The sequence below is a fragment of the Elephas maximus genome, chromosome X (genome assembly GCF_024166365.1).
Source record: "Elephas maximus indicus isolate mEleMax1 chromosome X, mEleMax1 primary haplotype, whole genome shotgun sequence".
Lineage (NCBI taxonomy): Eukaryota > Metazoa > Chordata > Mammalia > Proboscidea > Elephantidae > Elephas > Elephas maximus.
Window position 1 is genome coordinate 51196439 of NC_064846.1, and position 21664 is coordinate 51218102.

Below are 21664 nucleotides of genomic sequence, written 5' to 3' on the forward strand. Positions count from 1 at the left end.
AAATGTCCTTCAGTGGGTGAATAAATAAACGGTGGTACATGTGTATAACGGAACACTATTCTGCAATAAAAAGGAACTAACATAAAACAACTCGGGTGAATTTCAGAGGTGTTGTGCTGGGTAAAAGAAGCCAGTCTCAAACGGTCACATACCGTATGATTCCAGTTACATGACACTCTCAGAAAGTCAGAACTATAAAGAACCGATCAGTGATTGCCTGAGGTCAGGGGTTGGAGGAGAGTGTGACTATAAGGGGATGGCAAGGGGGGCGGACTTTTTTGAGGGATGGTGGAACAGTTCTGTATTCTAACTGTGACGACGATAACATGAATATATATCTGTTAAAACTCATGGAAGTTTATACCAAAAAAGTTAAGTGTATTGTATGGTAATTAAAAAACAAAAAACACAACTACGGCCTCATGACCAGTTGCAGAAATGAGGACTGTAGTAGCTACCAAAGGTTTCTCCCTTTCTTTTTTTAAGTACATAAACCAAACCCAAACCCGTTGCCGTCAAGTCAATTCTGACTCATAGCAATCCTACAGGACAGAGCAGAGCTGCCTGCATAGTGTTTCCAAGGAGTGGCTGGTGGACTCGAACTGCTGACCTTTTGGTTAGCAACGGAGCTCTTAACCACTGCCACGGTTCTTTTAAGTACATATTTATAGATAACCAATTTGTTGCCCTACCATGCCTCTACTGTTTTATATAAGGTGAGGTGGTGGTGATTAAATTTATAATTTACTCCACATATTACAAGATATCAAGATGGGATTGTGACTGAATTAGGAGAAGTGAATATCACCCACAGATGGATCTAAGTAAGTGACGGATCTTCCCTTAAGGGAGAACAGTGCATTTTGTTTGTATGAGGGAGATTTAGGGGCCCTGGTGGTGCAGTGTTTAAATGCTCAGCTGCTAACCGAAAGGTCGGCCAGCAGTTGGAACCCACCAGCCACTCTGTGGGAGAAAGCTGTGGCAGTCTGCTTCCATAAAGATTACAGTCTTGGCAACCCTATGGGGCACTTCTACTCTGTCCTACAGGGTCGCTATGAGTCAGAATTGACTTGATGGCAATGGGTTTGGTTTTTTGGTTTTGGAGGGAGATTTGCATTAAGATAGGCAGGAGCAGCTGTTGTTGCTACTAGTTGCCATTCAGAAGTATAGGAAGAAGGGTGTATTGTATTGTAAAAGAGGTGGATAGCACAGGTTGTTGCTTGTGGTGAACAAACATTAAGACTCTAAAGTGCCCCTCCCCTCCCATCTCCTGGAGTGTATACCTTTGTTCCTCTCCAGCGTGGGTGAGACCTGTGACTTACTTCTAACTAACAGAATGGGAAGGGATGTCACTACTGTGATTATGCTACATTATATAAGGCATCGTCCAGCTAGCAGACTCACTCTAGAGATTCACCATACTGGCTTGAAGTAAGTGGTCATTTGGGGGAAGCCCATGTGGCAAGGGAACTACTGGCAGCCTCTAGGAGCTGAGGGCGGCCTCCAGTCGACAAGCAGCAAGAATCTGGGGCCCTCAGTCCTACAACTACAAGGAAATGAATTCTTCCAACAGCTTGAGTGGGTTGGAAGTGGATTCTTTCCTAGTTGAGCCTCTAGATGAGAACTAGCCTGACACCCTGATTGCAGCCTTGTGAGACCCTAAGAAGAAACAACTGCAAACATCCATTAATAAGTGGAATGTATGAAGTATGAATCTAGAAAAATTGGAAGTCGTCAAAAATGAAACGGAAGGCATAAACATCGATACCCTGGGCATTAGTAAGCTGAAATGGACTGGTACTGGCCATTTTGAATTAGACAATCATATGGTCTACTGTGCCGAGAATGACCAACTGAAAAGGAATGGTGTCGTGTTCGTTGTCAAAAAGAACATTTCAAGATGTATCCTGAAGTACAACACTGTCAGTGATAGGATAATACCCACACGCCTACAAGGAAGACCAGTGTATACAATAATTATTCAAATTTACGCACCAACCACTAAGGCCAAGTATGAAGAAACTGAAGATATTTACCAACTTCTGCAGACTGAAATTGGTCAAACATGCAATCACGATGCGTTGGTAATTACTGGTGATTGGAATGCGAAAGCTGGAAACAAAGAAGGATTGGTAGTCAGAAAATATGGCCTTGGTGACAGAAACGATGCTGGAGATTGCATGACAGAATTTTGTAAGGTCAATTACTTCTTCATTGCAAATACCTTTTTTTCACCAACATAAACAGCAACTTTACAATTGGACCTCGTCAGATGGAATACACAGGAATCAAATCGACTACTGTGGAAAGGGATGATGGAAAAGCTCCATATCGTCAGTCAGAACAAGGCCAGGGGATGACTGTGGAACAGACCATCAATTGCTCATATGCAAATTCAAGTTGAAGATGAAGAAAATTAGAACAAGTCCACAAAAGCTAAAGTATGACCTTGAGTATAGTCCCACCTGAATTTAGAGACCATCTCGAGAACAGATTTGACACACTGAACACTAGTGACCAAAGACCAGACGAGTTTTGGAATGACATCACGGACATCATATATGAAGAAAGTAAGAATTCATTAAAAAGACAGGAAAGAAAAAAAGACGAAAATTGATGTCAGAAGAGACTCTGAAACTTACTCTTGAATGTAGAGCAGCTAAAGTGAAAGGAAGAAATGATGAAGTAAATGAGCAGAACAGATTTCAAAGGGTGGCTCGGGAAGACAAAGTATTATAACGAAATGTCCAAAGACCTAGAGTTAGAAAACCAAAAGTTAGAAGAACACACTCGGAATTTCTCAAGCTGAAAGAACTGAAGAGAAAATTCAGGCCTTGAGTTGTAGTACTGAAGGATTCTACAGGGAAAATATTAAAAGACGCAAGAAGAATCAAAAGAAGATGCAAGCAATACCGAGTCACTACACCAAAAAGAATTGGTCCATGTTCAACCATTTCAGGAGGTAGCATATGATCAGGAACTAATGGTACTGAAGACAGAGGTCCAAGCTGCACTGAAGGTATTGACGAAAAACAAGGCTCCGGGAATTGACAGAATACCAATTGAGATGTTTCAACAAATGGGTGCAGTACTGGAAGCGCTCACTCATCTATACCAAGAAATTTGGAAGACAGCTACCTGGCCAACTGATTGGAAGAGATCCATATTTATGCCTATTCCCAAGAAAGGTGATCCAACTGAATGAGGAAATTATCAAACAATGTCATTAATATCACACACAAGTAAAATTTTGCTGAAGATCATTCAAAACCGGTTGTAGCAGTACATCGGCAAGGAACTGCCAGAAATTCAAGCAGGATTTGAAGAAAAGGACATGGAACAAGGAATATCATTGCTGGATGGATCATGCTGAAAGCAGAGAGTACCAGAAGTGTTTACCTGTGTGTTTTATTGACTATGCAAAGGCATTTGACTACATGGATCATAATAAATTATGGATAACATTACAAAGAAGGGGAATTTCAGAACACTTAATTGTGCTCATGAGGAACCTGTACTTAGACCAAGAGGCAGTCATTCGAACAGAACAAGGGGATACTGCGTGGTTTAAAGTCAGGAAAGGTGTGTGTCAGGGTTGTATCTTCTCACTATACCCATTCAATCTGTATGCTGAGCAAATAATCCAAGAAGCTGGACTCTATGAAGAATAATGAGGAATCAGGACTGGAGACTCCCTGGCAATCTGCAATATGCAGATGACACAACCTTGCTTGCTGAAAGTGAAGAGGCCTTGAAGCACTTACGGATCAAAGACTACAGCTTTCAGTATGGATTACACCTTAACATAAAGAAAACCAGAATCTTCACAACTGGACCAATAAACCACATCACGATAAACGGAGGAAAGACTGAAGTTGTCAAGAATTTCATTTTACCTGGATCCACAATCAATGCCCATGGAAGCAGCAGTCAAGAAATCAAACCATGTATTGCATTGGGCAAATGTGCTGCAATACACCTCTTTAGAGTGTTAAAAAGCAAAGATGTCACTTTAAGGACTAAGGCGCGCCTGACCCAAGCCATGGTGTTTTCAATCGCCTCATATGCTTGTGAAAGCTGGACAATGAATAAGGAAGACCAAAGAAGTATTGAAGCATTTGAACTGAGGTGCTGGCGAAGAATATTGAATAAACCATGGACTGCCAAAAGACTGAACAAATCTGTCTTGGAAGAGGTACAGCCAGAATGCTTCTTAGAAGCAAGGTGGCGAGATTTCAACTCACACACTTTGGACATGTTATCAGAAGGGACCAGCCCCTGGAGAAGGACATCATGCTTGGTAAGGTAGAGGGTCAGTGAAAAAGAGGAAGATCCTCAACGAGACAGATTGACACAGTGGCTGCAACAGTGGGCTCAAGCATAACGAATCTGAGGGTGGTAAAGAATTGGACAGTGTTTCATTCTGTTGTACATAGGGTCACTGTGAGCTGGAACCGACTTGATGGCACCTAACAACAACAAGAGGACCCAGCTAAGCCAAGGCCAGACTCCTAACTCACAGAAACTATAATAAATGCATGCTATTTTAATCTGGAGTCCCTGGGTGTTTAAGCGAATGACTGCTAGCTGAAAGGTTGGTGGTTTGAACACACCCAGAGGAACCTGAGAAGATAGTCCTGGTGATCTGCTTCTGAAAGGACACACTGCCATGAAAACTCTATGGAGCAGTTCCACTCTACACACATGGGGTCACTATGAGTCAGAATCGACTCGACAGCAACTAACAAGTGTGAGGTAATTTGTTACACAAGAGAAAAAGAATACAGTGCTCAATGTCCATTCCAAACTCTGTGCCTTCCTGTACTGCAGTGGCTAAAAAGACATTTCCCAGATTCCCCTGCAACTATGCTTCTACATATATTATAGGCTAATCGGATGCACTCACGTGAAACTTAAACGGCAGAAGGGAGGTGCAGGCTATTATTCTGCCGCATCTGCTGGTAAACTTGGTTCTATTGCAATTTAGTCATTAGCTTGTGAGTGGTGAGAGGCAGGCTGCAGGGCTGCTATTTTGCTGTTGTAAATGTGTAAATCACAGCAGGCAGAGCATGTTCTAGAGGTAGCAGCAATAGCACTGGTTTCTCATTATGAAATACATAGTAGCTTTCTGATTATAGAAGAGTTAGCAGCTCCTTTGGTGGCCTGGTTCTGTGCTATGGTTTGGAAGTTGTTCTTGAAAGGTCAATTTTGAGTCAGCCCCCACCCCTGATAATTCTGTAATTCTTTCATTAGGAAAAAAAAAAAACTAAACTAAACCAGGTGTCAGTGAGTCTATTCTGATTCACGGTGAGCCCACGTGTGTCAGAATAGTACTGTGCTCCATAGGTTTCTCAATGGCTGATTTTTCAGAGGTAGATTTCTCCAGGTCTTTCTTCCAAGGTGCCTCTAGGTGGACTCGAACCTCTAATCTTTCAGTTAGCAGCTGAGTGTGTGATCCATTTGTACTACCCAGGGACACCAAGGCTTTTAGCGTGCAGGAATAAATCCTTTCTTGCCAAAACTAAGTAGAGTGAATTCTGTTCTCTGCAACTGAACCCTAGCTGATACAGGAGGGAAGTCCTCAACTGGTATCTGAGTTAAACGTAAAGAAAAAATACATCACAGTAAATAATATTATTTAAGTAAATGATTTTTCGTATATAATAGATTTACAATATTTATTTTTATAAACACAGGTAAATCCACCTTATAACATATTTAATTTAATGTATAAGTTATAATGCACTGGTTCAGTATGACACAACTACATAAGATTTTTAATATTAAGAACTCATTTTGTTTAGCAAGCAGTAGCTATAAAACTATGTGTTTTGCTTGTTTCTCCTGTAGACTCAGAAAATAAAGTTGTCTTTTTAACTTGCATTTATAATCTTTTTGCAATTCATAAAATGTCTTTACATATTAAATTTTAATTAATCTAGGCTAAAATACAATATTTGGTAATTTTCAATAGTCTGACTTTAAAATAATATCAAATATTAATAACATATGTTCTTAAGAAATTGGGTTTTTTTTGGTAAATACAATTCATAAAATATTCAACGAAGTGTGTACAATAGTGCCTTTGTATATAAACATACAGCTTTGTGTCTTTCTGGAGCTACTGTAGTATAATTTAAGGATCATTGCATAATAGTAGATCAAGATTTTTATGTGATACTTTTCATATAAACTATTGACGAAGTTCTAAGATTTAGATGTTTCAGCAGATTACTTCTGAGAAATAGATGTTTATGTACCAGCTATCTCTTTAAGTGGTAATTTCCTTGAAAGGACAAGGTTGACCGTATCCTTTTAAAGACACTACTAAATAAGTGTTTGGCCATGCCCAATTTATGAAATTCTCAGAGGGTCAACTTGAAAATTCCTGAAACTGTCTGAAAAAATATATTCTATGGTGATGAAACCTTCTGTATTAGGCCTTGTTCACAGTGGACTCTTCGTCAAAGGTTGACTGTACAGATTCCTTCCCAGGAAGGGAGACTTCTGGGGTCACTCTGAAGGATGTTTGCCCTTTCATTGTTTCACATTTAGAAAAGTCAAAGGGCTTAAAACCAAAGTTTTTTGTGAAGAAAGATAATTCCAATGGATGAGTTTCCCCTCAATTTCTTAAATTAATTGATTAATAAATGGCTCTTGTCAGAGACAGAAGGGAAGATAGGATAGGTATGGATTGCTTGTTTGTTTGTTTTTTAAATGCTAACAAAGCCCACTATCTCTAGGTGGACTTTCATTGTAATGACTGAATATGAGCTACAAGCAGCATAAAGTACACAGAGATTACATATCTAAATCAGATAGTCAAAACTTTTTAGCTAGATGCTGGCAATTCTATACATTACCTTGACAATCACTTTACACAAGTATACTTTATGAACTTGCCAAACTAATACAATAATCCAGTCTTAGTGTAACTGTTCTTTATGTAACTTAAAACATGAGTGTTGAAAATCCAATATCTAAAGCTAGAACAAAAGCAGTCCCAAGCTACTCTGAGACAAGTGCCATAAAAAGGAATGCTCAGAAGAATTTCAAGTAATTTCTCAGTCTAATGAGAGATATACAGAGCTAATGAAACTATTTCTTAACCCTCCTGAAAAGGCTTAAACTCCATCCAATATTATTTTTCCTTATATCAGCCCAGAGTTTAGAGTTCTTGATTTTTTTTTTAAATCAGTAACACAGACAGAAGTGGAAGTCAGCAGCTTCTGAACCTCTCAGGTAGGGAGAATGCAGAAGCTACTAAAAAAAATTATCAGAAGACAGAGTGAGATTTAAACATTAACAATATTTCAGTTAGATGACCTGAAAATAGGGCCTCCAAAGGGTAATCTTCCAGGTAAATAAGGCTATATATAGGTTTCAAAGCCCAGATTTCTAAAGCATTCTCATAGATCTGAGACAATTTGGAAAGTAGGATTTATCTATATGACATACACCATCACTAATACTCAAACACAACACCATCTTGTGAAAATCATCACTAATTTATATGTAAAAGGCAGCACAAATCTAGTAATTTCCTTACTAAAAGTGATAAGGTAGTGCCCTCTGGTGGTAACATTTAGCATATTCCCCTGACATCATACATCTTGTGACATATAAAAAGAACTTTTGTATTTGAGAATATCAAAATTTTAGATCACCACAAAGGAAAGAATCATTGTGCTTCAGAATATATATACATATTTGCCTTCAAACACACTGGTAACAAGACAAAGCTAAATTCCTGAGCCATACTCCCAGGAATTCAGCTGATAGCTTCAGGAATCTTGATTAAACTTGTTTTTATGATAGACCATTCCTGTTAAGAGATTTATATCTTGGTTCTAGACCTTAACTGAGAGGTTTTTGCATTTTCTAGCCTGGGTTTTACATCTACGGGTTTCTCAAAAAACTTCACCAATGCAGGTTCATTCAACAAAGATGCAAGAATTTGTTCAAATGCAAATGACCACTGAGGTTCTTGCTTGGGCGAGGAGGGATCTTTCTCCCGCAAGTGGTTCTCTGTTGTCCCCTCACTGGGTCCTCGAGAAGCACAGACAGTCCCAGAGAATCCTTTGGCTGATGACATAGGGCTATGTAGTTTCCTTCCAACTTCTTCCATCTTGAGTAAAAGGCTGGTTACAACAGCAATGGCCTGATATAATGACTCTTCTTCAGGGTCTCCATGGAATAAGTTATATAGAGTTTTTGAAAACTGAATAAATTGTGACTAGAAGACATAAATTGGAAATAACACATTTGAGTATTAGCTGTAGCAAATATAAAGAGAACTTAGAAGTGCATAGTCTCCTATATAGAATCTGTACCATATAATCTTCACCCTAGAAGCCATAAGAATTGACGATTAATCCCAAACTATATCTTAGTTTTAGAAATATGGGCATGAGATGCAGAAGAAAATTTCATGTAAGTCCTCTCATTGATTGTCTAATACTAGCACAGTATACACAGTATGACAAATTCCTGGACAGTTTACCTGCCAGCATTACTTCAGTGTTAAGTGGTACTTTTAATTAGGCACATTCCCATATTTCCCTACATGTAAATCATTCATTCATTAACCAAACTTATCCAAAGGATGAAGAATGATTTCCACCTAATCTTCACAAAGGGTTTGAAGAAGGCAGTTCAGCTAGGACTCCTTAAAGGGAAGAGAGACTTTTGTGACTTATCTAACAGTGCAAGCTAGATCTAAGGAGCCCATTTGGGCATGTTCCTTTTTAAAGGCTGAGGTTGGGCCCAAGTGAAGATGTAACCTGGCTTGTCTGCTGATTGCCCTTAGATAATCTGCAGACATTTCTGCAAGATGCTTGTGTGACACTTTCTCAATCTAAAAAAGTGATTCTAACACAAAAGAGTCCTAATAAGTCAATCATCCTATCAGAAAAGTTTACCTGTAAATAAACAACAAATATAAAGGATATACTTTATAAAAACTACATTGTAACAAACTTTTAACTTTTTTTCCCTTTCTTCCTTAGGCTGTAGTGTTTTTCATTCATAATAATCTAGAAATAAATATATCATATTCACTCATTTTAAAAAGTACTTAGTCAACTGTCAAATTATCTAGTCATTGAGAAATACTAAGTTCTTGGTACTTCTGATTTTGGTAGAGTTTCAGAGATCCTCAGTATCTCTGCCAATCAGATTTTAATTAAAAAAAAAAAAATATATATATATATATATATATATATATATATATATATATATATATATATATATATTCTGACTGGATAGTGTGTAAGAAAGAGACGAATTTAGAATTCTGTCAATAGTAGTCATTAGTATTGCCTGAGCAAGTTCAAGTACAAGCTCATTAGGAACCAGGGCTGGACCTATTTTAGTAATTTTGTATTCCAAGTAGCTAGCTTTGGGCTTGGCAACTAGTAGACACTAAAAATATTTACTGAATGAATGAACATTTCCAATAAAGCTGGAAGAGAAGGCATTGAAACATATGTTATTGTACATCTTTTCTACAGGTACAAATGTTCATAACAGATGAATTATACCGAAACACTAAAATGTATTTAAGTGTTTAAGATAAAAATATATATAAAAATTTGCTCCCACTCTTCTGGGGTCATCTGAAAGTTACAGAGATAACAGACAGACAATTTAACTATTTTCATAATAGCACGTTAGCTACTTTAGAGTTGCATACACCCAAATTCATACAAAAACTGGGAACCTAGAATTTTCTCTTTGAAAATACTATACCTGATTCATTCTTGGTAAATTCTTAATGTTTTCTTCTTTTTTGAAAAGCTCCTCTTGCCATTGATTTAGATATGTTTGAATATCAACCTTTCCTTTGCCTAAATGAAGGGAATAAAACCATTTCATAATAAACAGCCCACTACATTTTCCAAAATCTCAAAAGAATAATTAGGACTGAGATAAATTTCACTGAGATATAAGTCCTTTTTTTTTTTTTTTTTTACCTAGTCAATAACCCAGATTTACCTTTTATTTCACCCATTGGCTCCTAGAATACTTTATCTTCACTTCAACTAAAACAGTACAGCACGGCTTGACAATGCAAATTTCATATAGACATTCTCATGCATAGTACTAAGTTAAAGCAGTTCGTATATTACGTTCTTAATATGCAGATACCACAGTGGTCTACAGTGACTCTTTTCCAAAAACTCAAAACATTACTTACTCACTCGTTCCTTAAAAGAATTAAATCAAGATGCTATAGGTGTCGATTTACTAATAATTTTTTAGGATCCCTTGGAAAACTGGGTAGAAATACTGAACAACCTGGGAAATTTATAATATTTAAATAGATCCTCAGCAATTAATTCTTTCTTTTCTACTATTTTTTTATTGTTGTAAAAATACATGTAATACAACATTTGCCAATTTAAAGTTTTTCACAGGTACAATTTAGTGACATCAACTACATTAATTTTGCTGTGCAACCATCCCCAATATGTTGCCAAATTTTCCATCACCACAAAAGAAACTCAATGCTTCCTAAACAGCAATTAAATATTTTTAACTAAACATTACTAAAAATATATATATATAATAGGCTTTGGGAGAGTGATTTGACAGCCTCTATCAAAATATTAAATATGCATACTCTTTGACCCAGCATTCCAACACTTCTATGCATCTATATTGTCCTAAAGACATATTTGAAAAGTATCCTAAAATGTATGTATAAAAATGTTTGCTGCAGTATCATTTGCAATAATAATAATTCCAACAACCTAAATGTACAATTATAGGGCTAGTTATTGCCATAAATTATGGCTGTTGTTGTTAGGTGCCGTCGAGTCAGTTCCAACCCATAGCAACCCTGTGTACAACAGAACGAACCACTGCCCAGTCCTGCACCATCCTCACAATTGTTGCTATGTTTGAGCCCGTTGTGGCAGCCACTGTGTCAATCCATGGCTGGGGTCAGGCACAACTTAGTCCTCAAAGTGATATCTTTGCTTTTTAACACTTTAAAGAGGTCTTTTGCAGCAGATTTGCCCGATGCAATGTGTCGTTTGGTTTTCTGACTGCTGTTTCCATGGGCGTGGATTGTGGATCCAAGTAAAAAACCTTCAACTACGGAGGATCCCCAGCCATCAACATCATCATGACTCAATGATCCAGGATCACCCGAGGCAGATGATCCTCCTTCTGAAGAATCATCAGAAGGTCAGTAGTTGCCTAACACTACATCACAATGCCTATGTCCTTCACCTCATCACATAGGCATTGTATGATCTCACATCACAAGAAGAACATTGTAATTAGAAGTTGCTGTCTCCTTCTTTTTAACTCATCAAAGTGTTGCTGCAGAGGTTGTAATCCTTCGACAACCACACAGGTGACTTTAATGCTGTGTTCCATCTGAGGACCGAATTCCATAAATTTGTCCTTTAATGTTTGTGCAATTTGAAACACTTCAGCAAATTTTAGTAATGTCCGCATTGCTGGTTCTGCTTCAGTTTCTTCTTCATCTTCGTCTTCCTTGGTCAATGACTCAACAAGTTCTTCCAATTCCTCATTTGTTAACACTTCTCGGTGGCCTTCAATATGTTCTTCCACTTCTTCATCAAGCAGGTTGGCAGATACTTCTCCACCGACTTTTCTTGCTACGTGAGTGATTCTGCTAACTTCTCTATTGACCCCCGAGAAGCCTTTAAAATCATTCATGACTTCATTCCCTAAGTTCTTCCAGCAGGCATTTACAGTTTCTGGCTTTAATTCATCCATTGCAGCTTTGATGAATGTTATTGCATCGGCAGGAGTGAAAGATTTCCAGCACTGCACTATGTCCAGATTAGGGCCCACATCAATTGCTGATCGAGTGCAATCAAATACCAGGCAGCTGTATGTGGCCTTGACAAACTGAATGATGCCCTGGTCAAGGGGCTGAAGTAATGAGGTTGTATTTGGAGGTAAAAATACAACCTTGACATTTTCATAACAAACAGATTAGGGATGGCCAGGTGCATTATCTGTTATCAACAGGGCTTTAAATTCCAACCCTTCCTCTTCCAAGTATTTTTTCACTTCTGGGATGAAGCACTGGTGGAAACATTCCATTCCACCCCCACTTTCTGATTACATTGCCAGAACACAGGCAGGTAATGTCTGTTTTTGAGAGCATGTGGGTTCTTCATTCTGGACACTACACCTGGCTTTGTCATATGCCCTGCAGCACTGCCATGTAGTACCAGAGTTAATCTGTTCTTCCATGTTTTATGCCTTGGCACCTCCTTTGCACTTTTATGAACATAGGTTCTATTGGGCATCTTCTTCCAGAACAGCCCAGTTTCACTGCAATTGAAGGCTTGCTTTGGATGGTATTCTTTCTCCTTAACCAACTTCTTCAACTCTGTTGGGAAGTGGCAGCAGCTTCTTCATTGGCAAATGCAGCATCTCCAGCAATTTTCCTATTTTTCAGTCCGAACCTATTTTTGAATCTGTGCAACCATCCCTTACTTGCAGTAAATGGCTTGGTGTCACTCATTTCAGGGGATCCCTTGCTGACGGCTTCATATAGACTCAACGCATTCTGGAGCAATGTGTTGCAGTCAATTGAAACGTTTTCTGTTCATGTCTTCCACCCACAAATTTAATGCCTTTTCCATCTTAATCAAGAACTTATCATGCACTGTGGCTGTAACTTTTGCAGTTTGAGGTGCAACAGCAAAACCAGCACAAATTTCCTCTTCCTTCTTCACAATTTCATGGATAGAAGATTCATTCTTACTGTAGATCTTAGCAACCTCAGCATACGATTTTTTTCCTTTCCTTATTATTGAGAACTTTCACTTTTCCACTTTATGCCAGCATCATTACTCTTGTGCTTTGGGGCTATTATTAAGTAAAATAAGGGTTACTTGAACACTAGTACTGTGCTGCCATGACAGTCGATCTGATAACCAAGACAGCTACTAAGTGACTAACAGGCGTGTAGTGTATACAGCGTAGATAACAGGATTCATGTCTCAGGTGGGACAGAGTGGAACGGCACAAAATTTCATTACGCTACTCAGAACAGCATCCAATTTAAAACTTATGAATTGTTTATTTCTGGATTTGCCATTTAATCTTTTCCGAATGAGGTTGACCGCGGGAAACTGAAAGTGGTGGAAAGCGAAACTGGGGGTAAGCGGGGGTACTACTGTATTTGCTCAGCATACAGACTGAATAAGCATGCTGAAAGGATATAACCCTGACGCACACCTTTCCTGACTTTAAACCAATCAGTATCCCCTTGTTCTGTCCAAACAACTGCCTCTTGATCTATGTAAAGGTTCCTCATGAGCACAATTAACTGTTCTGGAATTCCCATTCTTCACAATGTTATCCATAGTTTGTTATGATCCACACAGTCGAATGCCTTTGCATAGATAATAAAACACAGGTAAACATCCTTCTGGTAGTCTCTGCTTTCAGCCAGGACCCATCTGACAGCAGCAATGCTATCCCTGGTTCCACGTCCTCTTCTGAATCCGGCTTGAATTTCTGGCAGTTCCCTGTCGATATGCTGGTGCAGCCATTTTTGAATGATCTTCAGCAGAATTTTGCTTGCATGTGATATTAATGATATTGTTCTATAATTCCCATATTCAGTTGGGTCACCTTTCTTGGGAATAGGGATAAATATGGATCTCTTCCAGTCAGTTGGCCAGGAAGCTGTCTTCCAAATTTCTTGGCATAGATGGGTGTGAGAGCTTCCAGTACTGCATCTGTTTGTTGAAACATCTCAATTGATATTCTGTCAATTCCTGGAGTCTTGTTTTTCACCAATGCCTTCAGTACAGCTTAGACTTCTTCCTTTAGTACCATCGGTTCTTGATCTTATCTCTGATCGAGATAAATTATGGTACAACCAAAAAATGCAATACTGTGCATCCATTAAAAATAACATGATCCAAATGTACTGACATGAAAAAATGTCCATGATACATAGCAAAATGAATTGTAGAACAATATTTATGGAATGATTTTTTTTTTAAAGAGAGATGTTTATGTACCTTTGTGTATGCATAGAAACAGATCTGAAAAGGATATAAACCAAAGTGTTCTCAGCATTTACCTCAGGGTAGGGCTGGACAGGGGGCATGAGGGCTTCTGTACTGTTTGAACTCCTTTTACATGGATTATCTATTATTGTTGTAAGTAAAAATAACTATTTTTAAAATAATAAAATTAAATGAATATGGATCATTTACTATTATATTTTCTGTAACTTCTGGGACTTCAGTATCAAAGGAAGAAAAAATAAATTGTTAAACCAACACAAAGGAACTGAAAAAGCTCTCAGGACAAATCAATAGCCTTTAAAGGGATCCACTTTTTTCCCTGTGTAGTTAATCCTATTTATAAAAACAGTAACTTAATAAACTAAATTAAATGATATTCCTAGATCACAGTACCTTTTTCAGGGCTGTTTTTTACTGATTCCGCCTCCTTCTCATTTGCAGGTCTGGAAACTACAGGAAAAGAGGGCAATTGCATTTTGTAAGATATTTAACAAGTTTAAAACTAGACTCTACATAAAGACTTATTATAAGTGCACATTACTTTCTTGATTCAGAAACCAATTTTAGTTGATCTGACCTCCTGTCATTAGAATTCAAAGTACTCAAGAGCTTTCATATTAAAAAAGAATACTGAGGAAAAATCCATCTTAAAAAAATCCTAGAAGGGAGTATATCAAATATTGTTTATTTCTGGGTGGTAGTTTCTGCTTTGTGATTTTCCTCACATTAAACTGTATTACTTTTACTATCAAGTAAAAAAAAAAAAGAAAGAAAGAAAAGAAAAGCACACCGGAAGTCAGAAGGTTGTGCTACTAGTCCTGGTTCTGGCAATAACTCATTGTGAAACCTTATGCAAGTCACTTCCCCTCTCTGAACCTTAGTGCCCTTATATATGAAATTAAGAGACTTGACTTAGATGATTTGTAAGGTCTCTTCAAACTTAATGTTCAAATACTTTAACATACTAAAGTGGGGGGGGAACCCATTACCATCGAGTTGATCTCGACTCATAGCAACCCTATAGGACAGAGCAGAGCTACCACATAGGGTTTTCAAGGAGTGGCTGGTGGATTCAAACTGCCGAACTCTTTGGTTAGCAGCCAAACTCTTAACTACTGTACCACCAGGGCTCCAGCTACATTAACATACAGTAACCAAAAATATATATTAATCAGACCTCATCCCTTCAAAAGACATTGCATATTTATGAAACTGAAGCAAAGAGCACAAAAATATCATTTCCAAATTATGTCTTAGAGACAGATTCATCCCTGTCTTCTACATCTACAGTAATTTATAATAAGTATTCATTATTTGAATAACTATGACCCTCAATTGGCAAAGATTATATTCTCTTCATTGTATTTTAGCAAAGCATAAAAACGGCCTGATACATTTTAGAAATTTTGGAAACATAAGTAGAAACAGAATTCATTTTCCTTTTAATTCTCCCATAAACAGGAGATTCTACGAATCAAAACCAAAAAAAGCAGTTTGGATAATCAAATATTTGTGGAATATCGCCAAGAACTTAACACTGTGCTAAGTATTATGACAATACAAAAGAAGTATAATTAACCCAAATTTTACTAGTTACAGCTGGGTCAAGAAAATCTAAGTCAGGGAGATCTCTTTGAGATCAATCATCAATATAGATAAACTTTTAAAAAAGAAATTTACCATGTAGCTGACTGAAATGAAGTAATTCTTCCTTGGAAAGTTCATCTCCTTTTGAAGGGTCCTGAGATTTCACGTCAGTATAAGCTGAAAACAGATTAACTCAAACCACATTTACTAATAATGAGAGACAAAGACGGAGTCCATAATGGGTCAGGCAAACAGGGGACAGGGAGTTAAACAAAGGATCCCTGTATAAGAAGACCATATGTGAAGAAATGTGGAAGTGGTGCTATTTTACTAACAAACAATAAAAAGTTCTTGGTCATTCTGAGTTCTATTATTTCTCCGAATTGCTTTTTAATAGCTTTGTGAGAGCCATTACAAGTTGAAATAAGAAAACCTGGCATTTGGAAATCTCTGAAAATGTGACCTTAGTCATTTAAAAAACCTCTTCAGTAACAAAATGAGGGACTGTACTATCATTCTAGATTATTTTTGGAGACAAAAAACATTAACTGTTAAATCATACTACTATGTTTAGATATACAAATAATAAGGAAAACATGAAGATGGGTGTTTTGTTTTACTTCCTACCTACGCTTTAACAAGTACATAACATTTTTCCAATTTTTGATCCCTCTACTGAAAATGTATTTGATGACAATATTAGACATTCTAACAGCCAAACTGACAATGTAAACTCCTTTTAGATTTAAATTAAGTGGTTTGTCTTTTGTTTTTAATGCTGTGTTGGTGATTTGAGTATATGAAAAATTAAAGATGGCTGTTTGCTTTTTGGTCTAGTGAAGAATGTTTCTTGGATGTCCTGGGAAGACTCCAAAAGGGAACCCAGGTGTAGCTTTCGAAGAACTATGAGGTGTCAATTGTTTTTGTGAATTATCCTATCTAAGCTAAAAGGTACTTTTACAATGTGCCTATAATTTAAAGCCTAAGACTGTTTTCCCAAAGCACATAACAGGCTTGGGAAAAGCAGTCTCTTAAGGTCAGTGCGAAACACTAAACTGTAACAGTGTGGTAACTTTGAGGCCGTTTGGTAGAACCGAAGGAAAGCCGAGTTTTGGAGTCAGACCTCAGTTTGAATTCCAGCTACACAACTTATTGGCTATGTGATCTTCCTCAAGTTATTTAATCTTTCCCACCCTCACTTTCCTTATCATCAAAATTAGAAGCATGATACCACCTTTCACGGACATTGTAAAGATCAAATGAAAGACTGTATGCAAAGTAAATTATTTGAGAAACAATGTGCTCAATAAAAGGTAGTTTTTATTTTGCTATCTTTTCCAATTTTTAATATCCCTGCTATCTGGTCCCACATTTCTGAATGATTTTTTTAGTTTTTTTCAAGTTTAGAAGTTTGTCTAAAGTTAAATTCTACTCACTAATAACAAAAACAAACAAACAAAAAAACAATGTTATACCAATATTCAAATGATACGTAGTTCATGTGTACAAACTATTATTAAATAGATTGACCACTAACAGGAAGGAAACTTGTAAATCCATTTGTTAACGCTGAATCTCTTCTATAGAATTCACTATATCAGTAAAAGTAGTGGTAGTATGATCTATGGGCCACAATGAATCAATGGCCATATATCATACTGAAAATCATGTTATTTGTTGAAATGGAATTATATCTGTAATTATATTTTGTTAAAATGGAATAAATTCCTTACGTACATCATTAAACAAAACCAAACCCATTGCTGTCGAGTCGATTCCAACTCATAGCGACCCTATAGGACAGAATAGAACTGTCCTCATAGGGTTTTCAAGGCTATAAATCTTTACAGAAGCAGACTGCCACATCTTTCTCTCATGGAGCAGCTGGTAGCTATGAACCAACAGCCTTTCGGTTAGCAGCAAAGCTCTTAACCACCAGGACACGGAGCTCCTTCCTGTACATCATTAAAGACTGTTAAAATCTTACCTGGAGGGATATGCAGCTTAAAAAGCAGTTTAAGCTTCTCAGTAAAACTTCCGTTGTACATTATGTCTGTTCAATAAAATTCAATTACAAATAATCACGTATCCAGAGAACATTCAATTAAGTCCAGCAACACAGATTAATTAAGATACAGATATTAGCCAAGAATCAGGAATCAGAAACCTTCAGTTACTTTAATAGTTAAAGAACCACCCAACCAGTGAGATCCTCTCCCTTAAAGGTATAAGCAAAATATCCTTTAACAGAGGGATAAAATGCTCCCGTGCTGATCTCTTCTCCCCCAACCTCGAACTTCGTTTTTCTTTGGAATGAGGCCTTATGCCTCATTTGAGGAAATAATTGCTATTCCATGGGCAATCCCTGATTTAAAAAAAAAAAAGCATCCTGGGGCTATCTGGAAAAACAGAGAAATAAACAATACGATTGGTGCTACTAGTTTGTTTGATATTCCCCTACCGCTTTTCTAGGTTGGATTTTTACTGAGGTGGAAAGTCTTTCTGTAGCATCCATGCACCTGAGTGTGGGGAAGCCAGGTCATTCTCTTCCTTTATTGAAACACCCACATCTAACAGCTTGCTTTTCTGTGACAGTTGGGGCAAAATTAGATCAATATACTTAGAATTGGCAACAAACACAGAAAAGGTCCAGTTATAATCTGACTAAATTGGTAAAAATAACCAGTATTAAATATTTATAAAAAAAAAATTATTTTTTGCTTTAAAAAAAGAAATGATTAGACATCACCTTACCTATTACAGATGAGAATTCTTTGAAGTTTATAAGGCAGTCAGAGTTTTCATCCAACAATCTGAACGTCCATAAAGCTAGTGAGTCTCTGTTTGCAGAATGAGCCCAGGGACTCAAGAAGTGATACAAGACTCTGAACTGCTGGCAGTCAATCTGATACTGTTCCAAGTATGGCAGGCTGGGGTCATGGTACTTCAATACTGGACAATTCAAACACCAATAACAAGAAAGAAACAGCTCTTTCTATAAAAAAAAAAAAAGTTATTACATCACAAAAAGTAATTTTGGAAGAGCTTTTTCTTTTAAACATGTCTGTGAAATTAAAGATAAAATATTTAAGAGTAGTTGTAATAAAATTCTGCTAAAAGTACATTATTTTTCATTTAAAGAAGAATAACAATACCTTAAAGATGACATAAAGTTCATCCAATTCATGAAGGCTCAATTTCACATCTTGTGATACAACACGCAACTTTAAAAAAAAGATTAAAAGCAATTCAGAATTTTGAACTTAAAATTCAATATAGAAATTATCTTTCAATTTAGAGATTCCTCTCTGCTACAATAAATTTTATTTTTCTTTGAACTTTTTATAGAAATAACAAAGGTAAACGTGCCTATTTTACCATTAAAAAAGTTGTATATAGACTATAGTTCAGTTCTACTCTGATACGTACTTTGACCTTAATGCTACATGCCCCCAAATCACCAAAGGACAGCCACTTAATGTCAATAAATGGTATTCAAGTCTCATTTCATATGCTTTGCTCTAACCACATAAGCAATTTCCAAGTCATCATGTGGGGTTGTCAATTAAACATTTCAAACACATTGGGAGATGTACATCCCTCTCTGTGCCAAAAATTATAATTCAAGAACCTTAGAAAATATGCAATTTTATACTGCTCCATGGAGAATAAGCACTAGTGGTACAATCATTATAATATTTAAGAAATCTAAAAGCAAGGGTAAAAATGATAAAAAGTAGAATTAATGAAACAGGAAAAACTTTTTTAAAAAAAAACCCAGTAGACTTAATAAAACCAAGAGCTGGTTATTTGAAAAAATAAATAAAATAGTTTAATCTTCAGCAAGTGTGATAAAAGAAATCACAAATAAACATCATTGAGAAGGAAAGGGGTAATATAAACACAGATACAGAGATCACTAAAAGTGCCCAGCACATAAAGGTACCATTACATAGTCATTGAATGAATTCCATAAGCTTTATACCAATACATCTGAAAGTCTGGATGAACTGGATAATTCTCTAGGAAAATACAAACGGGCAAAATTAACTCAGCAACAGTAAGAAAATTTGAATAAACAGACCTGAAAAACAATCAAAGATCTACCTCCCACCAAAAAGGCAGCAGACCCAGATGGTTTTATAGGCTCATTTTCTAAAACTGTCGAGTAACAGATAATTCTTATGTGATATAAACTATTCCAGAGCATAGAAAAATACAGATTATTCTAAAATTCATCCTATGATGTGAGCACAACACTGATATGAAAATCAAAGTTATTAGCACAAAAAAAGAAAACTGTAAACCAATGTGTCACCTAATATAGGTGCAAAGAACCTAGCTAACCTAACAGTAAAATGATCAGCGAAGAATATTAAAAGAATAATACATCATGAACAAATAGGATTTATTTTAAGGATGCAAAGGAATGCTAGTATTAGGAATTCTTTAATATAATTCACTGCACTAGTAAAGTAGAAAAACACAGTCTCAAGAACATGTGCACAAGTCATTTGAGCAAAGTTAACACTCAATCTTGATTAAAAAAAAGTCAAAAACCTCTTAGTCTAGAAACAAAAGAAAACCTCCTTCATTAAAAAAAAAAAAGGCATTCTTTAGAAAACCAACAGCAAACACCATATGTAACAATAAAATACTAGAGGCATTTCTTTTAAATTCAGGAATAAGACAAGGAAGCCTACTTCCACTGCTATTATTTAAACTTCCCTGAAGGTTTTACACAAGCAATAAGACAAGATAAAGAAAGAAAGCATAAATATTGTTGCTATTGTTGTTAGGTGCTGTGAGTTGGTTCCAACTCACAGTGACCCTATGTACAACAGAACAAAATATTGCCCGGTTCTGTGCCATCCTCACAATCGTTGTTACGCTTGAGCCCACTGTTACAGCCACTGTGTCAAGCCATCTCATTGAGGTTCTTCCTCTTTTCCACTGACCCCCTACTTTACCAAGCACGATGTCCTTCTCCAGGGACTGGTCCCTCCAGATAACATGTTCAAAGTATATGAGATGAAGTCTAGTCATCTTCACTTCTAAGGAGCATTCTAGCTGTACTTCTTCCAAGACAGATGTGTTCGTTCTTCCGGCATATTCATGGTATATTCAATATTCTTTGCCAACACCATAATTCAAAGGCATCAGTTCTTCAGTCTTCCTAATTCACTGTCCAGCTTTTGCATGCACATGAGGTGATTAAAAATACCATGGCTTTAGTGAGGTGCACCTTAGTCCTTCAAGTGACATCTTTGCTTTTGAACACTTTAAAGAGGTTGTTTGCAGCAGATTTGCCCAATGCAATACGTCATTTGCTTTCCTGACTGCTGCTTCCATGGGTGTTGATTGTGGATCCAAGTAAAATGAAATCCTTGACAACTTCAATCTTTTCTCTGTTTATCATGATGTTGCTTATTGGTCCAGTTGTGAGGATTTTTGTTTTCTTTATGTTGAGGTGCAATCCATAGTGATGGCTGTGGTCTTTGATCTTCATCAGTAAGTGCTTCAAGCCCTCTTCACTTTCAGCAAGCAAGGTTGTGTCATCTGCATAAGGCAGGTTGTTAACGAGTCTTCCTCCAATCCTGATGCCCCGTTCTTCTTCATATAGTTCAGCTTCTCAGATTATTTGCTCAGCATACAGATTGAATAAGTATGGTGAAAGGATGCAACTCTGACACATACCTTTCCTGATTTTAAACCATGCAGCATCCCCTTGTTCTGTTTGAATAACTGCCTCTTGATCTTTGTACAGGTTCCTCATGAGCACGATTTAGTGCTCTTAAATTCCCATTCTACACAATGTTATCCATAATTTGTTATGATCCACACAGTTGAATACATTTGCATAGTCAATAAAATATAGGTAAACATCTTTCCGGTATTCTCTGCTTTCAGCTAAGATCCATCTGACATCAGTAATGATATCCCTCGTTCCACATCCTCTTCTGAATCCAGCTTGAATTTCTGGCAGTTTCCTCTCGATGTACTGCTGTCCATATGCCTACAAGGAAGACCAGTTAATACGA

At 37.0% G+C, this 21664-nt stretch overlaps 1 protein-coding gene across 6 annotated transcripts in view; it reads right to left on the reverse strand.

Annotated features, from left to right (window-relative positions):
• Positions 1-2636: 2636 nt before the first annotated feature.
• Positions 2637-21664, reverse strand: part of TBC1D8B (TBC1 domain family member 8B) — a 106619-nt gene continuing 87591 nt past the window's right edge. Inside the window, exons 14-20 of one of the 6 annotated variants that reach the window (XM_049873145.1) lie at positions 18779-18847; positions 18378-18618; positions 17611-17676; positions 15717-15800; positions 14430-14486; positions 9751-9848; positions 2637-8236 (exon numbers count right to left, since the gene is read on the reverse strand). In XM_049873145.1, the coding sequence (XP_049729102.1) occupies positions 7838-8236; positions 9751-9848; positions 14430-14486; positions 15717-15800; positions 17611-17676; positions 18378-18618; positions 18779-18847 (1014 nt within the window). In that variant the 3' untranslated portion in view covers positions 2637-7837. Of the gene's footprint in view, positions 8237-9750; positions 9849-14429; positions 14487-15716; positions 15831-17610; positions 17677-18377; positions 18619-18778; positions 18848-18887; positions 21640-21664 lie in introns of those variants that run through there. The other 5 variants (XM_049873144.1, XM_049873146.1, XM_049873148.1 and 2 more) reach the window with 5 other exon arrangements.